Source organism: Aedes aegypti, chromosome 2, assembly GCF_002204515.2.
Source record: "Aedes aegypti strain LVP_AGWG chromosome 2, AaegL5.0 Primary Assembly, whole genome shotgun sequence".
Classification (NCBI taxonomy): Eukaryota; Metazoa; Arthropoda; class Insecta; order Diptera; family Culicidae; genus Aedes; species Aedes aegypti.
Window position 1 is genome coordinate 200,379,098 of NC_035108.1, and position 21,594 is coordinate 200,400,691.

The 21,594-nt window shown below is 39.6% G+C and overlaps 1 protein-coding gene across 3 annotated transcripts in view; it reads right to left on the reverse strand.

Annotated features, from left to right (window-relative positions):
* Positions 1-21,594, reverse strand: part of LOC5572868 (A disintegrin and metalloproteinase with thrombospondin motifs 18) — a 66,467-nt gene that overhangs the window by 18,712 nt on the left and 26,161 nt on the right. For all 3 annotated transcript variants that reach the window (XM_021843702.1, XM_021843701.1, XM_001660577.2), the window contains one exon: positions 18,692-18,764. In XM_021843702.1, coding sequence (XP_021699394.1) covers positions 18,692-18,764 — 73 coding nt within the window. The remainder of the gene's footprint in view (positions 1-18,691; positions 18,765-21,594) is intronic.

The following is a 21,594-nucleotide window of genomic DNA, read 5'->3' on the forward strand; positions in this document are numbered from 1 at the left end:
ATGAATTCCACTAGTCGACCAAGAAATGATTTCCGATCCGCAGCTAACTCTGGTGCAGGAAACGTCACGTTTGCTCCGATGAACCAGATGAATTCTAGCAGGTCGTCAGCTAGCGGTTACCCCAGACGTTTGCCGCATCAGCAGTGCAGCATAATCGAGAAGTGGCCGAAGTTCACTGGCGATACCAATTCGGTCCCTGTCACGGATTTTCTGCGACAAATAGACATTTTATGTAGATCGTATGATATTACAAAACCAGAGTTACGAATGCACGCCCACCTACTTTTCAAAGATGGCGCGTATGTGTGGTACACAACGTATGAGGAAAAGTTTACGTCGTGGGAAATGTTAGAATCTTATCTTAAGATGCGGTATGACAATCCCAACCGGGATCGCATAATTCGCGAAGAAATGCGTGTACGTAAAGCTATGTCGGTCCTTCGCGAGAAGGTCAATAAACAACGAAACTATTACTGAAAATACTCAATGAGGTTCCTAAACTACGTCCAATGTTCGAGATGTCAGCTAGTTCTGTTTCCTCACATTGTCGACTAAAAATATTCTGTCCAAAAACACAAGCTATGACTGCATTACGGCCGCGTAATGCATATACTACTCCAAATCTAAAATACACATCTGTGGTGCAACGATGCAGTCCGATCTGAGACGTCCTAGTGTTTCCTCGATCGTTGACGAACTGGTAAGCAACTTGAAAACAACAAGCTATGACGGTGCATCCTAATAGGCACATAAACCAAAAGTTTGCAATGAAACACTCTTTGAGGTGAAAAATACATATTGCCGATGTTCGAGAAGTCATCCTAAAGGTTTCCTCACATCGTAGACCACTTTTAGGCAGTAGAATAAGTCAAACAAACCTAGAATAGAAATCCAATTAGAATTTTGTTTATCTCGTTCCGTTTATATTCGTGTTGAGCTGTGTTGCATTGCTTGCAACTTATATGGGTCAATGATGCACTTCGTTGACCTTGACCCAAATCGAATAATTTCACTTTGTTTACAAATTGCAATAGCCCGGAATCACAAAATCTGTTCAATATTTCCAATCTTTAACCATAGATTTCATCCACAGTTCACTTTATAGTTAGCATAAAATCGTTTCACAGTAGTTTCCGTCGTCGAATCGCAGTTAAAATCATTAATTTTGAAGAAATTAGGTAGAATTAGTTTACCTCTATCCCATCAGCACAGCTCGCGTTCGTTTTTTGTGTTGATCGATTTCGTGTTTCGTTTTTGACAGATCGTCAAAAAGCTTTCGTGTTAGAACCCGGTACTGAAAGTTCGGGATATGTGTGAAGCGTTTGTCGAGATGTTTATGCGTTCGTGATTCGTGTTTTTGCTATGACATTTCGAAATGAATGATTGCGGTTAATTAATTAATGAGTGATTTCGCGTATGATAAGTTATTAAGTAATCATGTATATTTTCAGACCATTGTTCTGAAGTACGTTGGTTATTCGGAAGAAAATATGCTCAGACATTTCTGAGGGTAATTCGGTTTTAGTCAGTAATTCGTTAGTTGAAGATGCTCAGACATTTCTGAGGTAAATTCGGTTTTAGGTATTAGTTTTCTCAGACGTCTCTGAGGTCATTTCGGTTAAGATAAGTTGGTTGAATAAGTACGGTTGTTTGTAAAGCATGTGAGAGTTCAATATGACATAGCAGGACCAATCATTTGTCGTATTTGTTTAGTTTACTAGTTCAGAATTATTGTATGTTCTTCGATGTAGTTTGAATTAAATTAGAGTTTGATTTTTAATCTGTGAAATTAATAAAAATTTTGAAATTAATTTCAAAATTTTTATTATTATTAGTGTAGGCGAATATGTAACACTTAAATATTTTGTGCCAGTCTAAGAATATTCCTTTTTGTTCATAACCAAAAGATTAGCAAGCTTTCAGTGTAGTTTTTGTGCCCGAAGATTTAAGCTAAAGTAAGTGTTGCGCACGGTGCATAACCAAAGGCGAATGAACTGGACGCTTATTAACATTCGATAAGTTACGGAATTTTCCACTAATTAATTTGTACCTGGCCTTTTGAATTTGCTAAAATCACCAATCGGGAAAGCGAACCAGTGGAAAATTTTTAGATTCCTTCGAAGTTCTCCAGAGCTGACCAATAAAAATCATCGTACAAAAAAGAGAGTACACGATAAGGTGGAAATTGCGTCGTAGCTTTAAGGCTCGAACAAGTTTATTATGCGCTTTCCATTTTATTCTGGTGGAGTCAGTGAAAGCGAAAAGATCATTTTCCGAGATTGTGAAGCTTTGAAAGTAAAGTGAAGCCACAGTTATAAAGTGAGCTTTTAGATAATTTGGTGAACTTTTATCCGAACTCGAATATTTTGAATTTTCAGAGTTTAAATAGTTTGACCGGTAAATTGAATAAAGTGAATAATTTATTGTGATTAGTCAGGCAGCGTCAAGCCCATCCAACGTGGGCAGCTTGTCCAGGCTGGTGCAAGATTTCCTGGATTGACCTGAGTACCACGTGTTCCCGTGCGAAGTCCTTTCCTGCGTGTGATCGAAGACTGTTCCGACTAGTGGGCCATTGTGGGTGGAAAATCAGTTAGCTTTCCACCGGTTAGATAAGCTCGGACGTGAGCTTGTGCCCAAAGTGTGTGCCCGAGTCGTTGATCCAAAATCGAGCAGTATTTCGACTCGTTTCGCCAAAGCGTGAGGCGTAGAGCAACATCAACCCGCTCTAACTCCACCAACCGCCAGGGACGCCTCTACCCTGAAGATCGTGCCCACGCGCGAGTCTACCGTATAGCACACGTTCCAATTAGAATCCGACGAAGCTCTCCTGCCGTCGAGGGACGATCAAGCCATCGCCGTTGGAGCACCACGCCGATGCAGTTAAGGTCAGATCCACACTAGCTTTTGAACAGATTGATTGTATCCGCAAATTGTATATATAGAATAAGTTAAATGAGTTAAATGCGTGACGTCACCAGACAAGTTACTAGGTTTTATTTGAATGTTCACAATAAATTGAGAGCTTGCATACGTTTTGAATAGGTCCTATGCAAATAACTCTCTAAATTCATTTTTTTTTAAATAAATTCGTTTAAATTGACTTTGTTTCATAATATTTATTTCGAGTTCGGATTGAAAACGACTCTACCATTCTTTTACGTTTATTTTTTGTAAATATCTAGATTTGTTGGTTCCTTAAGTTAAGACTTTTTCTGCCGCTCAGTTCTGGTTGACTTTTTCTTTTCTTTTTGGTTTAGTTTCCGGTTTTCAGTTGGTTTGTAGTTAAATTTCCGTTCATTTGTCCTTTCGTGTGTGCCATTTTGGAGAGTTTTTGCTTCTGCATTGAACTATTTGCGACCTGCCCTGAGAAGGGTGGTCTCATACCGGGCTTAGACAGAGTGACGGTCCTTCGGAAGTCGAAGGTGGCGCTAAAGCCGTTGCTTGAGGAGCAGAGTAGAACGTTACAACAGCTAATAACGTGAATATAGCAGTTATTACCGAAACGTATTTGAAACCTGGATCCAAACTCAAAAGAGATCCTAACTTTTTTGTTAATCGTAATGATCGACTTGATGGGCATGTGGGGGAGTTGAAATCATCATTCATAGGCGTATAAAACATCTGTTTTCATCATTTGAAACTAAAGTTTTTGAAACTTTAGGTGTTTCTGTTGAAACACAGTTTGGTAAATATACTTTCATAGCTGCCTATTTGCCTTTTCAATGCTCTGGACAGCAAGTTAATTTGCTCCAAACTGACTTGCGTAAATTGACTCGCAATAAGTCAAATTTTTTTGTCATTGGTGGCTTTAATGCCAAACAACGGTCATGGAATAATTCTCAAAGTAATTCCAACGGCAGAATTTTGTTTGATGAGTGCTCTTCAGGATATTTCTCAATTTAATACCCTGATAGCCCTACATGTTTTTCCTCTACTAGAAATCCATCTACGATTGACTTGGTCTTAACCGACTCTAATCATCTTTGTAGCCAACTGATTACTCATGCTGATTTTGATTCTGATCATATGCCTGTTACATTTCAAATATCCCAAGAAGCGATTCTAAATCCTATCAGCTCCACTTTCAATTATTTACGAGCCGACTGGAGTATATATGAAACGTATGTTGACTCTAATCTTGATGTTAACATTTCTTTAGAAACTAAACTTGATTTTTTTTTTTTTTTTACTTATCTCGTTTATTTGGCAGGCTCAGGCGCCGTAGGGCATAACAGAGCCGAAATCTTTTCTTTTTTTTACATTATTTACATTTTGAAATTTGAACTTATTTTAAAAACTATGTTAGTTTGCGGAAGTTTTAAGGTTAGTGGATACATTTGAAATAGGGAAGGAAAGGATTTTTTGGAATTACTTAAGCTACTTAGACTGCTAAGCTGAAACTGAACAGAAACGGTTTGTGGGAGACACGACGAGAAGAGGACAATTTGAATGGGAAAAAGAAAGACAGGGAACGAACACAATCAAACCCGGATATTGATACGCTTCAAAAACAGATGGATTAAATTCATATATTCTAAATCAAGGCCCGCCAACACTTCCCTGACAGGTTTCTGCTGTTTTCCTCGGATCCGGAGAGTTTCAGTCAGCTCAGATCTGACGCCACGATGCTCAATGCATCCCCACACAACATGTTCGATATCCTGGTAAGCCACGCCGCAAACACAGAGATTGCTTTCTGAGAGCCCAATACGGTGGGTATGCGCGCTTAACGAATAGTGATTGGACATAAGCCGACACATGACACGAATGAAATCACGGCTCATGCCCAACCCCTTAAACCATGGCTTTTTCGACACCTGTGGAAATATGGAATGCAGCCATCTACCCATTTCTCCGTCTCTCCATTTCTGTTGCCAGCTGATCAAGGTCTCCCGACGGGCCAATGCAAAAAATTCTTCGAAGGCGATTTGACGCTCGTAAACATCGCCTTCTTTAGCGCCTACCTTAGCCAGAGAGTCCGCTTTCTCATTGCCAGGAATGGAGCAATGCGAAGGGACCCAAGCTAGGGTAATAGTGTAAGAGCGAATTGACAAAGCACTCAATGCCTGGCGTATTCTATTCAGGAAGTACGCTGAGTGCTTCACCGGCTTCATTGACCGAACAGCCTCCAGAGAACTTAAACTGTCGGAAAAAATGAAGAAGTGCTCGGGTGGGAGAGAACTGATGTACTCTAAGGTGTAATGTATAGCTGCTAGTTCAGCAACATATACAGAACATGGTTTTTGAAGCATGAAGGAGGCGCTATGAGAAACGTTGTAAACACCGAAACCAGTGATATCATCCATTTTTGACCCATCAGTGAAGAACTGTCGGCTCTCGCTGACATGCCCGAATTTACTTGCAAACATGGGAGGGATAAACTTTGAACGAAAGTGATCTGGTATACCATGGATATCTTGCTTCATGGACAAATCAAATACTACAGAGGAACAGTCGAATTCTAGGAAGTTATCACGATTGGTGTTAACCGAAGATGGGCTAACCTCCAGCGTCATGTACCAGTAGTACACACTCATGAAACGAGTTTGAGGGTTATGTTCAAGCAGCTTTTCGTAGTTTTCAATAACCAATGGATTGAGAACCTCACAACGGATGAGGAACCTGAGTGTTAACTCCGCGAAACGATCTGTCAGGGGCTGTACTCCTGCAAGTACCTCTAAACTCATTGTGTGAGTCGAGTTCATGCAGCCTAGCGCGATGCGAAGACAGCGGTACTGAATCCGCTGTATCTTCAGCATATGTGTTTTCGCCGCGGATTGAAAGCAAAAGCTACCGTACTCTAAGACCGACAAGATGGTTGTTTGGTACAGCTTGATCAGATCTTCCGGATGGGCTCCCCACCATGTTCCGGTTATAGTTCGCATGAAGTTGATTCGTTTTTGGCATTTCTGTGTCAGATACACAATGTGTTTCCCCCAGGTGCATTTGGCGTCGAACCAGACCCCGAGATATTTAGAAGACAAGCTATGAGTGATTGTCTTACCCATGAGTGTAAGCGGAAACTTGGCAGGTTTGTGTTTCTTTGAAAAGACAACCATCTCAGTTTTCTCCGCAGAGAATTCGATACCCAGCTTTAAGGCCCAAGTAGACAAATTGTCCAGAGTATCTTGTAAGGGTCCTTGTAGTTCGGCTGCTGTTGGTCCTGTGACAGAAACAACACAGTCGTCTGCAAGCTGTCTTAACGAGCAATTTTCCATGAGACAGTCATCAATGTCTCTCACATAAAAATTATAAAGAAGGGGACTCAGACATGATCCCTGGGGGAGACCCATGTAGCTAATTCGTGAAACTGACAAGTTGCCATGAGTAAAACTCATATGCTTCTCGGACAACAAATTGTACAAAAAATTGTTCAAAACTGATGAAAGGCCACTTGCGTGGAGTTTGTCTGAAAGGACATCAACACAAACTGAGTCAAAAGCACCCTTAATATCCAAAAACACTGAACCCATCTGTTCCTTTTGGGCAAATGCAAGTTGAATTTCTGAAGAAAGCAGCGCAAGACAGTCGTTCGTTCCTTTGGCTCTGCGAAAACCAAACTGTGTATCTGACAGCATGCCATTCGATTCAACCCATTTATCCAGCCGAAAGAGAATCATCTTCTCTAACAACTTGCGAATACACGACAACATCGCAATTGGGCGGTACGAATTATAGTTCGACGCGGGTTTCCCGGGTTTTTGGATGGCTATTACTCTCACCTGCCTCCAGTCATCCGGAACAATGTTACACTCCAGAAAGTGATTAAACAAGTTCAATAGGCGCCTCTTTGCGACGTCAGGTAGGCCCTTAAGCAAATTGAACTTGATTCGATCCATTCCTGGAGCGGAATTGTTACATGAAAGGAGAGCAAGTGAGAATTCAACCATCGAAAAAGGTCTATCCATGGCGTCCCTATCCACCGGAATATCTCGTCGCACGCGATCAACAGGAACGGAATCCGGACAAACTTTCTTAGCGAAATCGATAATCCACCGAGGAGAGCTCTCTCGATCTTCATTAACCGACGATGTATTACGCATTCTTCTTCCGACGGTCCAAAGCGTTCTCAACGAGGTCTCACGTGATAATCCTTCCACAAAATGACGCCAATAACCGCCTTTCTTCGCTTTGACCAAGCTTTTAAACTTGCGTTCAAGGGAAGAATAGCGCTCATAGTCGTCAATTGAACCACGTTTCCGGAAGTCTTTAAACGCGGCGGATTTCTCGCGATAGAGTGCCTTACACTCTTCATCCCACCACGGATTGGGAGGCTTCTTGCGAACCGACGGACCAGGCACAGGACGGCGTTGGGCTTGAAGAGCGCTGTTGAGAATCAACTCGGATAAAAAGCGATACTCTTCCAACGGAGGAAGTACTTCTACCGCTTGTTCTCCATCAATGATCGTTTCCGCGTACTTTCCCCAGTCTATGTGCTTTGTGAGGTCGTAGGCGAGATCGATGGATGAAGACTGTTGTGTTCCATTGGAAATTGAAACTACGATCGGCAAGTGATCGCTACCATGGGGATCCTGGATTACCCTCCATGAACAATCCAGCGATAACGAGCTTGAACATATTGAGAGGTCTAAACGGCTATCCCTAGGACTTCCATCTTGAGCTGGAGGTGCCACTCGTGTAACTTCCCCAGTGTTGAGAATTGTCATATTGAAGTCGTCGCAGAGGTCATATATCAACGTTGATCGGTGGTCGTCATACAGTTCCCCCCAGCCTGTTCCGTGGGAGTTGAAATCCCCAATGAACAACCGTGGTTCAGGCATAACAGAGCAGATGTGAGAGAGATCTCTGCGAGATATCGCCGATCTCGGAGGAAGATATATGGAGGCGACACTGAGGCTTTTGCCTCGGATAGTCACCTGACATGCAACGACTTCAATGCCTGACATCGGCGGCAGATCGACTCTGTAGAACGAGTGATGCTTTTTGATCCCCAAAAGCACTCCTCCATATGAGTCGGATCGATCCAGGCGAATAATATTAAAATCATGGAAAGGAAGGGTCACATCAGGTGTTAGCCATGTTTCTGATAACGCAAAAACATCGCACTGTAAATTACTAACTAAAAACTTAAAACTATCTAATTTAGGCATAATACTACGACAGTTCCAGTGTAGAACAGAAATCATATCTTCGACCTCTGTGGATAAATTATCCATCAAAAGATATGATCGTTGCAAGGAGGGGCATTCTAGAAGCCAGTTGCTTCAAAAGAGGAGTCACACATGGAAGCAATCCTTTGACAATGTTCTTCACTGGGTCAGAAGCATTGAAGAAATTAAGGATGATATCTACAATGCCAGAAAGCGTAAACATTGGAACGCCCTGAGGTTGCCCTAGGGGCTCCGAATGCGAACTTTCTTTTGGCTGAGCAGTTTGAAATTTTGGAATATTTGGGATTTTAGATTTTCCCGGTAGTGGCGGAAAGTCTCTTTCCTCTTGGAGTTTGAATCCAGGAGGTGAAAGCTTTGAGACTTTCGCGACAGGCTTAGTATTTTTCATGGCTGGTGGGTCATCACTGCTAGACAGATTCCGAGGCTTTTTTGTGGGTCTCTGGAGTCTCACACGCTTCCTCGATGAACCCTTGAAAACGAAGGAAATTCCTTCACCAACCTCAGAGTCGGAGCCCTGATCATCAAGAGACAGAGAAGAGTAGATATTTTGGGATTCAGCAGACGGAGCAGCCTTTTTCAACATCTCGGCAAAACTACGCCGAGAGCGCTGCTCTAATGATCGTCGCTGATGTTGCTGCCGGCGTACGTACGTCGGGCAGTTTTCGAGGGCATGTGGTGGACTTTCGTTGCAATAAACACATTTTGGCGGAATACTACATGCACCATCCACATGTCTCTCCCCGCAAGAAGCACAGCGAGGTTTGTTGCAGCAATACTGGGCAGTATGGCCCAGCTGCTTGCAATTTGTGCAATTCATTACCTTCGGTACGTACAGCCGCACAGGTAAACGAAGTTTGCCGATTACAAGAAAATTCGGCAAAGCAGATCCGGAAAAGGTCACACAGAAGGATTCAGAATGTGAATAGATCTTCTTTTCTCCCACCAGGGATACGGAATGCAATTGCTTGCATTCCAGTATGGGGACAGATGGGAGAGAAGGGTTTTTGAAGCGACCACAACCCTGCATCAATTCTTCGCAGGTCATACTGCCTTCGGTGACCACTCCCGCAATCTCAACCCGATGGCTTGGCAGATAAGTTTGATACTCACGAGTAAAGAGCTCACAGGCCACAATCTCATTGGCCTGTTTACGGTCACTGACGGTGACGCGCAGCTTACCAGAACCCACTGTGTCAATGGCGACAACGGAAGAGAATCGCTTAGTCAGATCCTTACTGATCTGAATAGTGTTCAACCGTTTGCCTTTGGATCGAAAGAAAACAACAAAAGGCCCACCAGAGTCGGGCGGGTAGGCCTTGAGGCGAGGGGACGTCGGAGATGGTAGAATATTGGTGTCCATTTGAGACACATCAGATTGAGGAGACACACATGGATTGGGCATAGAGGTGTTTGTGTTTTGTTGGTTCAACACATTCGAAGACTCAGTGAGGGGATACGACGTTCCCCCGCCATCATCATCTACACCCATTGCGGTAGCTTAACACCGCAAAGGGCGCACGAATAACTCAAACTAACACTATTCACAGAAATGGAAATTGAATCAAACTGAAAAAAAAACACATACAAAGGGGAAAGGGAAGAGGGAAAACTTTCACACGCAGTAAAAACTAATCAAAAAAGACGTGAAGAGGAGAAGAACAACGAGAGGTACTTATCTTTTACTCTATCCACGCTGGCGTCGTCGATGCTGTAACCGATGGGCGTCTACGCTTGGGGAGAGGTAGCAAGTAACGTACGACCATTCGCTGGGACGCGTAGATGTGTGGTTGATCTCCGCTGTCCACGCTATACGCACACCACAGACGATGATCGCACTGATGAACTCTGCACTGCACACAGGTAGCACACGGGACGGGGTGCGAGCTGCCTTCGATGATACACGTGATCAAAAAAGGACGGTCTGGTTCCTGGTTCGCTGGTACGGTGTATGTGTGGTTGGTCTCTCACTGCCTGCCACCAACCAACACAGGCGTCGATAACGATGGTGACCACTGTCGGCGTGGAGAGCGCACCGCTGTGCACGCTATATGCACACCACAAACGATGATCACTCAGGTAGCACACGGGACGAGGTGCAAGCTGTCTTCTACGATACACGTGATCGGAAAATAACCACGCAATGGCGAAAACGTTCAATACTTTTGCGCAAAACTCGATTAAACGGCAACACAATGGCTTCGCCAAAAGTGTTCCGCTTCCAAGCCGAACTAAGGCTCTTCACTGCACTAAAAACACTTTGCAATAGGCGTCGAAATACCAAAGATTTGGAAAAACGGGGGTGAACCCGGACACACGAGAACTATCGACTGTCTCGCACGGTAGCTCAACAAGGAATAAAAAAGAAACTAAACTTGATATTGACAATGCTCTTGAAACTTTAACAAATTCCATTGTTGAAGCCCGGAGCATAGCAATTCCAAAATGTGAAGTAAAATTTGAATCCGTGATTATAGACGATGATCTTAAACTCTTGATCCGTCTTAAAAACGTGAGGAGAAGGAAATTTCAACGCACTTGCGATCCTGCTATGAAAGTTATACGGCAGGATTTGCAGAAAGAAATCAAGAAACGTTTTGCTCAATTAAGAAACAAAAATTTTGAAAATAAAATTTCTCAATTGGACCCTGGCTCTGAGGCCTTTTGGAAATTATCTAAAATCTTGAAAAAAACCTCAGAAGCCAATACCGGCATTGAAAGAGGAAAACAAATTATTACTAACTAATTGCGAAAAAGCTCAAAAACTTGCTATGCAGTTTGAAAGTGCACACAATTTTAATTTAGGACTTACTAGTCCAATTGAAAATGAAGTTACTCAGGAGTTCGAAAACATTCTCAATCAAGAGAACGTTTTCGAAAATGCCTGGGAGACTGATTTGGAAGAAGTGAGAACTATTATTAAAAAATTCAAAAATATGAAAGCTCCTGGCGATGATGGAATTTTCTACATCCTCATCAAGAAACTTCCAGAAAGTAGCTTATCATTTTTAGTTGATATAGTTAACAAATGTTTTCAATTAGCATATTTTCCTGACAAATGGAAAAATGCTAAGGTTGTTCCAATTTTAAAACCAGACAAAAATCCTGCAGAAGCTTCTAGCTATCGTCCAATCAGTTTGCTTTCCTCCATCAGTAAAATTTTTGAAAAGGTTATTTTGAACAGAATGATGGCTCACATCAACGAAAATTCAATTTTTGCCAATGAACAGTTCGGATTCCGCCGTGGACATTCGACCACTCATCAACTTTTACGTGTAACAAATTTGATCCGTTCCAACAAATCTGAAGGCTATTCTACTGGTCTTGCTCTTCTAGACATAGAAAAAGCATTCGACAGTGTTTGGCATGAAGGTTTGATTGTAAAATTAAAAAACTTTAATTTTCCAACATACATTGTTAGAATTCAAAGTTATCTGTCAAATCGTACGCTTCAGGTTAATTATCAGAACTCCAGATCTGAAAGACTTCCTGTAAGAGCTGGTGTTCCTCAAGGCAGCATTTTGGGACCAATATTATACAATATTTTCACATCTGACTTACCTGAGTTACCTCAGGGATGTCAAAAATCTTTGTTTGCGGATGACACAGGCCTCTCCGCCAAAGGACGAAGCCTGCGTGTCATCTGTAGTCGATTGCAAAAAAGTTTGGATATTTTTTCTTCATACTTGCAAAAATGAAAGATTTCTCCTAATGCTTTCAAAACTCAACTAATAATATTCCCACATAAACCAAATGCTCTTTATTTGAAACCTTCAAGTAGACATGTTGTCACGATGAGAGGGCTTCCAATAAATTGGTCAGATGAAGTTAAGTATCTAGGGCTCATGCTAGATAAGAATTTAACTTTCAAAAATCACATTGAGGGCATTCAAGCCAAATGTAATAAATATGTAAAATAATATTGAAGCTTTAGAAAAAAGCTAGACTTATGGTCGATGTCCGTGTGACATGGGAACATTTCCAGAAACCTGGATGAAATTACCAGAACCCCACTCAGTGCCGTCGATGGCGTTATGGTATAAAAAATTGTCGCATGGATGCTAAATGCATGATTTGCGGAGGTTCTTCTCACTCCAAGGACGTCCGTCCAGTGAAGGAAGATACCTATAAGTTCATATGCGCCAATTGCGGGGGCAATCATAAGTCCAACTTTTGGGCTTGCCCTTCGCGTAAGCGAGTCGTCGAGGCTCTTGCCATCCGTTACGATAACGGTCGTTCCTGGAATTTGCCTGGTAGTGTATCGAACAATACTAATTTTTCAGTTAACGATCGCTTGATCAAGAATCATACCCATCAGGAAGATCATAATCATGCTCATTCACTAACTACAGTCGACTCTCCACAACTCGATATACTCTATAAGTCGATGGATTTTTTGGTCCCTTCAAATTCCCATACATCATGCTCTCCATTAGTCGATATTTCTATAACTCGATGTCTCCACTAGTCGATGTCCCGTGTGAGGCAAATTTCCCTTCATAACTCGATATATGTCTAAAAATCCTTTCAATACAAGGAAAAACGAACAACTTTTGGTTTGGAAGTAAATAAAGACTTGCAAGTTGTAATGAAAGTTAATAAACATGGAAATAGAAATATTGATTTTCAGTAACAATAAGTGATTTCTCGAGCTTTTTGAAAAAAAAGTTGTTCAAATATGATTTTTCAAAATGCTATCAACAAAATAATATTGCTTTCTTACAAAAGTGATCATAACAGTATTGGAAATGCAGAAATTTGATCCATTGGTTTTAAGATTTTTTGTGTCGATGTGTTACAGTCAGTTTGGATGGGGAAGGAATGTTAGGGTATAATGATTGTTGCTTCTAGAGACCGAGAATACCTCTGCATCTCCACAATGATCATGGGAAGGGTATTTTTTAGTTTTTTCTTTGTTTCTTTATTAAGGTGATTTTTTTGTGACAGAGGAAAAGATCTGGAAGTCATCATTGGTCAGTGATGCGATCCATGGATAAGGAGGAAAAATACAACTTAAACTTAAAGCTAGTTTTGCATTTTGTCTCGAGAAGTTTTTGGTAGAAGATTTAAAAAATACGTTAACATCCATAATGTCGAACCATTCAAAAAATGTTTTTACTAATGTTAAAGAGAGAAAATATATGTTAATTGAAATTATATAAAACAGGCATAATGCCGACACTTGTAGTGACGAACCATACAAAGTTTGTTTGAATATCACATAAAATTAACGCTGTCATGAAAAAATGTGTCATTATAAGCATGAAACGAGCTCACCAGTTGGTAATCCATCCTCGACTTAACACGGATATCTTTTCGCACTCACACAATGCAAACCGTAAAACTTCTCAGCGTCCCGAAAACGAACCGTCTTGCTTGGGCTTTTCAAAGCACTGCCCAGCAAACGAAACACAACTCCCGGCGTCTCGAAATCGAACCGTCTTGTTTAGGCTTTTCGAAGCACTCCATGTCTCTGTTACTTTTCAAATATCCCATGAAGCGATTCTCAATCCTGTCAGCTCCAATTTCAGTTATTTTCGAGCCGACTAGAATATATGAAACATATATTGACTCTAATCTTTATGTTAACATTTCGTTACAAACAAAACTTGATATTGACAATGCTCTTGAAACTTCAACAAATTCCATTGTTGAAGCCAGGAGCATTGCAATTCCAAAATGTGAAGTAAAATTTGAATCCGTGATTACAGACGATGATCTTAAACTCTTGGTCCGTCTTAAAAATGCGAGGAGAATGCAATTTCAACGCACTCACGATCCTGCTAAGAAAATTATATGGCAGGATTTGCAGAAAGAAATCAAAAAACGTTTTTCACAATCATTAAACAAAGACCTCTGCTCCGTGTTTTCGGATAGTGAAAAGTAGATTCGGCTGATGGTGCTTTGCCACCTGAACATATTTTTTGTGTTCTCGTTGGTCGCGATTCCGCCGATATTGCCAGGTGTAATGTTATCCGAGTTATAGTGCTTTGTGCAACGCTAAATAGCTGCAATAGAATTGGCTGATTGTGCTGTAATCAAAGTGTATTTTTTGAGGGAAGATTTTGAAGATGGCTTGTGGCGCCACCCGGATAGTTTTTGTTTCGTTTGAGAAAAGTGTGATTCTGACAAATTAAGAAGAAAAATCATATAGTTCCATGCCGTTAAGTTCTATTTACAATGAAACCATTCAGAGGATGTCGATTCAAATTCCCTATAGAATCGTTGAAGTTTTTTGAGAAAACGGTTTTCTACTCGGCGTTTAGACATATGAATGTATTTGGTGAGTTTGTTCCGATTAGACTACATATATTAATGCAATCTGGACTTTTTCTGTATCATGGGGACAGGCCAATTTATTTTCTCGTTTCAGAGAGCGAGTAATGGCGCTCAAACCAAAGCTTTTTAGCTAGGACACTAGGTGGAAATACCTGTGTCCCATCCCTGGAAGACGAACGCGCATGGAGTGACATTAACTTTCTTAGCTGCGTCACTCCCAACAATGATGAAACCATTACATTCACACTTACACCCAATTACAAAAAGTGTACTTAACTACACCTACACTAAATTTCAACCCAGTCGCATCACTCGCTTATAGTGAATCCTAGACCATCACCTTTCCCTTCATCCAACTTCTTGACATCTATGAGGGCGTCGGTGAGTCGCTGGCCTCTCTTCAAGTAGGTGTCATATCATCATTTTCCTTTCCTTTACTCGTAACGGAGAAGATGGGCGTGGCCGGCAATGGACATTGTCATGTCTTTTCATTTCTGACTTCCAATTGGATAGCTATTCCATCCGAATTAGTTCTCCATGAGCAATTGGAATAAGAGTGGTAAAGCAACTCACATGACAGTTTTCAGTATGCAATCTACGAAATACTCCGTTACCACGCAACGTAACGCAAAATCATTAAACAAAAATTTTGAAAAAAGAAATTCACAATTGGACCCCGGCTCTAAGCCTTTTTGGAAAATAATCTAAAATTTTGAAAAAAACTCAAAAGCCAATACCGGCATTGAAAGAGGAAAACAAATTATTACTAACCAATTGCGAAAAAGCTCAAAAACTTGCTATGCCGAACATTTTCGAAAATTCTTGGGAGACTGATTTGAAAAAAGTGAGAATATTATAAAAAAAATCAAAAATATGAAAGCTCCTGGCGATAATGGAATTTTTTACATCCTCATCAAGAAACTTCCAGAAAGTAGCTTATAATTCTTAGTTGATATATTCAACCAATGTTTTCCATTAGCTATCTATTCTAGCTATCGTTCAATCAGTTTGCTTTCCTCCATCAGTAAACTTTTTGAAAAGGTAATTTTGAACAGAATGATGGCCCATATCAACGAAAATTCAATTTTTGCCAATGAACAGTTCGGATTCCACCATGGACATTCGACCACTCATCAACTTTTACGTGTAACAAGTTTGATCCGTTCCAACAAATCTGACGGCTATTCTACTGGTCTTGCTCTTCTAGACATAGAAAAAGCATTCGACAGTGTTTGGCACGAAGGCTTGATTGTAAAATATAAAAAAATAATTTTCCTACATTCAAAGTTATCTGTCAAATCGTACACTTCAGGTTAATTATCAGAACTCCAGGTCTGAAAGACTTCCTGTAAGAGCTGGTGTTCCTCAAAGCAGCATTTCGGGACCAATATTATACAATATTTTCACATCTGACTTACCTGGGTTACCTCAGGGATGTCAAAAATCTTTGTTGTCGATTGCAAAAAAGTTTGAATACTTTTTCTTCATACTTGCAAAAATGGAATATTTCTCCTAATGCTTCCAAAACGCAACTAATAATATTCCCACATAAACCAAAATTTATTTGAAACCTTCAAGTAGACATGTTGTCACGATGTGCAATAAATTGGTCAGATGATGTTAAGTATCTAGGGCTCATGCTAGATAAGAATTTAACTTTCAAAAATCACATTGAGAGCATTCAAGCCAAATGTAATAAACATGTAAAATGTCTATATCCCATTATTAAAAGAAAATCAAAACTTTGTCTTAAGAACAAGCTTTTTATTGTCACGATGTGCAATAAATTGGTCAGATGAAGTTAAGTATCTAGGGCTCATGCTAGATAAGAATTTAACTTTCAAAAATCACATTGAGAGCATTCAAGCCAAATGTAATAAACATGTAAAATGTCTATATCCCCTTATTAAAAGAAAATCAAAACTTTGTCTTAAGAATAAGCTTTTGATATTCAAACAAATTTTCAGGCCAGCCATGTTGTATGCTGTACCAATATGGACTAGCTGTTGTAATACAATGAAGAAAGCTCTGCAGAAAATTCAAAATAAAATTTTGAAAATGATTCTGAAGCTTCCTCCCTGGTATAGTAACAATGAGTTACATAGAATATCCAATGTTGAAACATTGGAACAAATGTCAAATAAAATAATTAATAATTTCAGGCCAAAATCGATACAATCTTCTATTGCCACGATTTATGCGTTATATGTTTAGGTTAAGTTAGGTTAAGTATATTAAAAACGTTTTTTTTTCTCTTATAAGCAGGTGAAATCAACTCATCTGTAAAAAATCTGAACTGCTATGGCAAATGAAATGTAATATGTTGTTAACAAAATGTTAATAAAATCTTAAATTTGTTTTACCAAATTAGGATAATATAAGAAATAATTGTAATGTTTGGAATGATACTAATACAGAAATTAAAAAAAAATATACCTGCGCAAATTCAACTATTATGTAGTACAGGTACCCACAAGCTAAACTTAATGATGAACTTGAACTTTACTCCAATATCATAGGACAACAAGATGCAATGCACACCTTCGGTATTCATTAGTGCGCTAAATGCAAACTAAATCTGATGGACGAAAAAACAACTTAATCTAAAAACAAACGACAAGCGCCGGTGCGTGAACTGCAAAACTGGTAAACCGAATTCAATCCCATCCACCGAACTCACTGCCTCACCATATAGCAAGGTATAACGCCAATAGCAACAACCGCGAGGTGGTTGGGCTGGGAAATGATCGACTTCCGGTGCGCTTTGTGACCAGCCAGCTGATTGTGTTTGGTGTTTCGTGTGACAAATGGGCAAAGGCTATAAGGTGCGAAGCGTGGTAAATTAAAAAGAGAGACAGAATGGTTAACCAAAACATTCAGTTTGACCGAATGCCGATCAAAAACGTAACGTAGTATGAAAACGAAGAGCATCATGCAAGCACGTGGTAGCCCAAGCGCGCAAAACGATTTGCGCCAAATGCCTTGCGTTCCAATACCTATAGGTACAGTAACCCCACAGTTATGAATCAACTTAATATTAACTTTTTTGAAGCAAATACGAATGAAAATCATGGTTACGCAAAGTTATATACAAGACCAAATTCCCCCGCTTACACTGCAAAACATAAGTATTTTTTTTAATTATTTCAAAATACACGATAATTTGGACAAAAGTGTTAATTACTGTGGAATTTTGAATACAGTCAACTCTTTCTTACTCGATAATCCATATCACGATATCGAGTTTTAAAACCATAGTAAAATTTGGTTGTCATGGTTTTGTGTTCTGTAGCTCGATTCCCATGAGCGTTAATGCCATCAGACCTGAGGTGGGCCATGGTCCCTTCTCATGAGAGATAAAAGTCGTAAATGATTCGTTTCGATAATATTTGCGAACCGATTATAGTGGCGCACTTCCATACAGAGGTAGATCAAAACCTAAAAATCGCCCAAAATCGATTGATCAACTTTTTAATACTACCCAGGTAACCAATAAGCCGTATATTGGACCAAAATGTTGATTTACGGCTGATATAATGCCAATAAAACGTTAAGTAGCACTATATTAGCCGTATATGGGGGATTGGGCCCGATATACGGCTTATGGTTACCTGGGTAAATTTCACTTTTATGGAAAAATAGTAAACGTTTTTTAAAGTCTATTATTTTGATTTAGATTGCCAAGATGACGTATTCAACCCAATCACATGTATCTCGAATGAAATACAAATATTTCAAAGCAGACCATAATCAGGAAACAAATTTACCTTTTTACGATTTGAACTAGAATTTTTAGCAGAGTTATAAAATAAACAATATAAAATTTTAAATGTATCAGTTCAATTAAGGTTCAAGATCTATATGAAATTCTAAGCCGAAAACCCAAAGAGAAAACAAAAAGAAAAAACGCTTGTAAGCTGTAACGTCGCTTTGTCTGTGATTATATTTTAATTTATTGCGAGTCTAAAAAGATTAAAAGTCATTATTTTTGCATAACTGAAAATGCATCCTATGAGAAATTTTGTATTTAATCAAACATTGTTCCGTATCTGTGGGTTATCCATAACTGTGGGGTGACTGTATAAGAGTAGATATGGATTAAAAAACTGGATTCAGGAACAGAGGAATTCTTAATCTGTATTATTAATGAGCTCAATATCTGATTTGTAGAATAGATCAAGAACGTAAGCAATAAAATGCGTAACACTCAATGTACCATAGGGAACATATATTTTATAAAAAAAAAAGTATGAAATATACAGTTGACAATAAAAAATACTTACTTGTACTTTCCTTTCCGAATAGAAAACTGTGCTCATGTTCCCGCAGATACCGATGCAGATTGCTTTTATCTACCTGCAATGAAACAAGATACAAAGACGATCAAATGCTTTTATCCACTTAATAGCCAAATTAGCAAACAATGCCACGCTGGTGGACGTTTTCGGAAACATTGCACTGTTAAGCAGACGTCCGTTCATGTCATGTGGCCGTGGTGGGTGAAGAGCGAAATCTTTTGTGTTATTTCCCATTTAGCTATGTAAAATTTATCTCCTGCACTTCCTAACCCCGATTCAGGTGCATGATTTGAACAAAAACGCTATTGCTGCAATTGCAAATGCAGCACTAAGCGTCAGTGTCTTGAAGACAACCTCAACGGTGTAGAACGAAATGTGCCTTTAGAAATTTCTATGCATGAAGAAAATTTATGACACTTATGCCATGTTTTGTTTTCCATTACACGGTCAAATTTTGCATACGGCTCATCCTCCGAAGCACAAAAAACGGTACGCATCTTGTTTGTTCATGGTCACTCAGCTGTGGAATGGTCTGTCAATGCCAGCCCAACATCATCCTTTTACTGCGGCATTAAAAAGATTAAATCTAACATTGTGTGACACCATGACCTAGCGTGGTGATGGGCAATTGTTTTTTGGTATGAAACAAGATAAATTCAAAAACTAACTTGGCTCTGTGTCGAACCTAAGCTATACATTCTTGTTGAAATCGTATTGAGATTGTAAATTTTGAATAAGTTTTTATGAGTAAAGAAAATGCTACATTTAGATGTCACCGATAAAACAATACTTATAAGTTTTATACCATTCTAACTTATACATGACATTCTTCAAGCAGTAGAGTACGCTCGGTTATAGTGAATGAGTTGTTTCAATGTCACAAGAACATTATTGACACAGCTATGAAAATTTTGGTCCTAAGCACCTAAATACCTTTCCAACTTTAAATCTTCTCTAATTGTTTCCATGCATAAATTGCATTATGAGCATGGAGTAGTGTTTGATCCGTCAAATCTTTTGCATGCTCCTATGAAGCGAACAACGAAACGGAAGTGCAGAGGACTCGTCGGCTTCCATAAAGCAAGTAACATGTCAACATTTCCCTCCCATCCCCAAATTGACCTGCATTCGGACGCAGCCGGCGGCGTTATTGTTTGTTATAATAATGAGAGCACGAGTACTTACATATTGAAGATGCTACTGATCCCGAGTAGCGTATGTTGATTACCTGTGTAAGTACAGCTGTTCTTACTGTAACGGAGTAGCAACTGCGGAGGTCAATCATGCTCATGCTCATAAATTGCATCATAAGCATCAGGGTCGCTTGAGATACTTTCGTTATATTAAAAAGGTACTTTCTGAAAGGGGGTCAGGGGGGTCGTGACAAGCCTTACATTTGTTTTGGGAAACTCAACAAAAAGCTTGGAGGGGGAAAATTCAAAGGGAAATCCTTAATTTAGCGTGACATAATTTAATTACAATCCCTGATTTATAAAAAAAATGTATTTGACCAAATAAAAAATAAATGAATTTTGTATAAGGGTTACAAGTTTGTACAAAATTTGATGAAATCGATACTAAATCATGCAATTTCAATCAAACTATGTCTCATGCAAAAATTTAAGTTAAGTTTAGCATGCTTGTTGGATCAAAACCCAAAAATTAAAACAAATCCTTGTTTATATTTCATGAAACATCAATAAAACCTTAAACAGAAGTGTTTGATCCGTTGAATCTATTCATGCTCCTCTGTGGGCGAGCGACGGAATCCGGATCAATTGTGTCCGGTTCGCGTTGGGCGGGTGAAACAAACAAAGCATGCGAGTGTCAATAGTGTTTGATCCGTTTAATCTGTTCTATGCTCCTTTGTGGGCGAGAGACGGAATCCGGATCGTGTTTGTTCCCTTAGCAATCGCATTATCGGTATGGACCCATGCACGAGTTCACCATTAAATTAAATTTTTCACTAATCAAATTTTGACTTTTGAGCGGTATCTTGTTATTTACGTGGCCATGGCAACGAAGAATTCTTCACCGCTCAAACGTCAAAATTTGATTAGTGTAAAATTCACTAAGTTTGAGCGGTTCACTAATTTGAAGTTTGAACGGTGCCGAATTAGCTCATTCCAATGATAACATAAATAATACGGCACCGCTAAAACGTCAAAGAATAAACGCGTGGATTGGTCCATGCTCAAGTATTCATTTCAAATTTGATATTTATCGTTTAACAAAACGAATCCTTTCCTATATCCAAACTCTCAGTTTTTCTTGTGGAAGTGCAGAAAACTCCTCGGCTTCTACCATACTTGCTTTATGTGTTTTACACGTCAACATTTCCCTGACATCCCCAAATTGACCTGCATTCGGACGCAGCCGGCGCTGGTATTGTTTGTTATAATATTGAGAGCACCAGTATTTACACATTGAGGATGCTACTGATTCTGAGTAGCATCTGTTGGTACCCTGTGTAAGTACAACTGTTCTTGCAATAACGGAGTAGCAACTGCGGACGGTAAATCATGCTCATGCTCTTAAAACATCAATAAAACTTGTAAATATTTTATTTTTATTTTTATTTTGTTACATGTAATAAAAGTTCAACTGAAAATTACAATTTTCACGTCTAAAACCACAAATTACAATAACTTTCCTAAATCTCAATCGATTTCTATGACATTTGGAGTAAAAGTCTCTAAATTGAATAGCAGTCGAACCTGGGAGGGAGAAACCAATACAAAATTTCTGTACGTCATAGTGAGCCGGGATTCCGCTGTCACGAACTGTCACTATGAGCCCAGATCTCAAACATTGGACTAACATAGAAAAAGCGCGTAACTAATTAAAACACATTTTCGCATTTCATCAAAAGTGACAAAAATAGAATG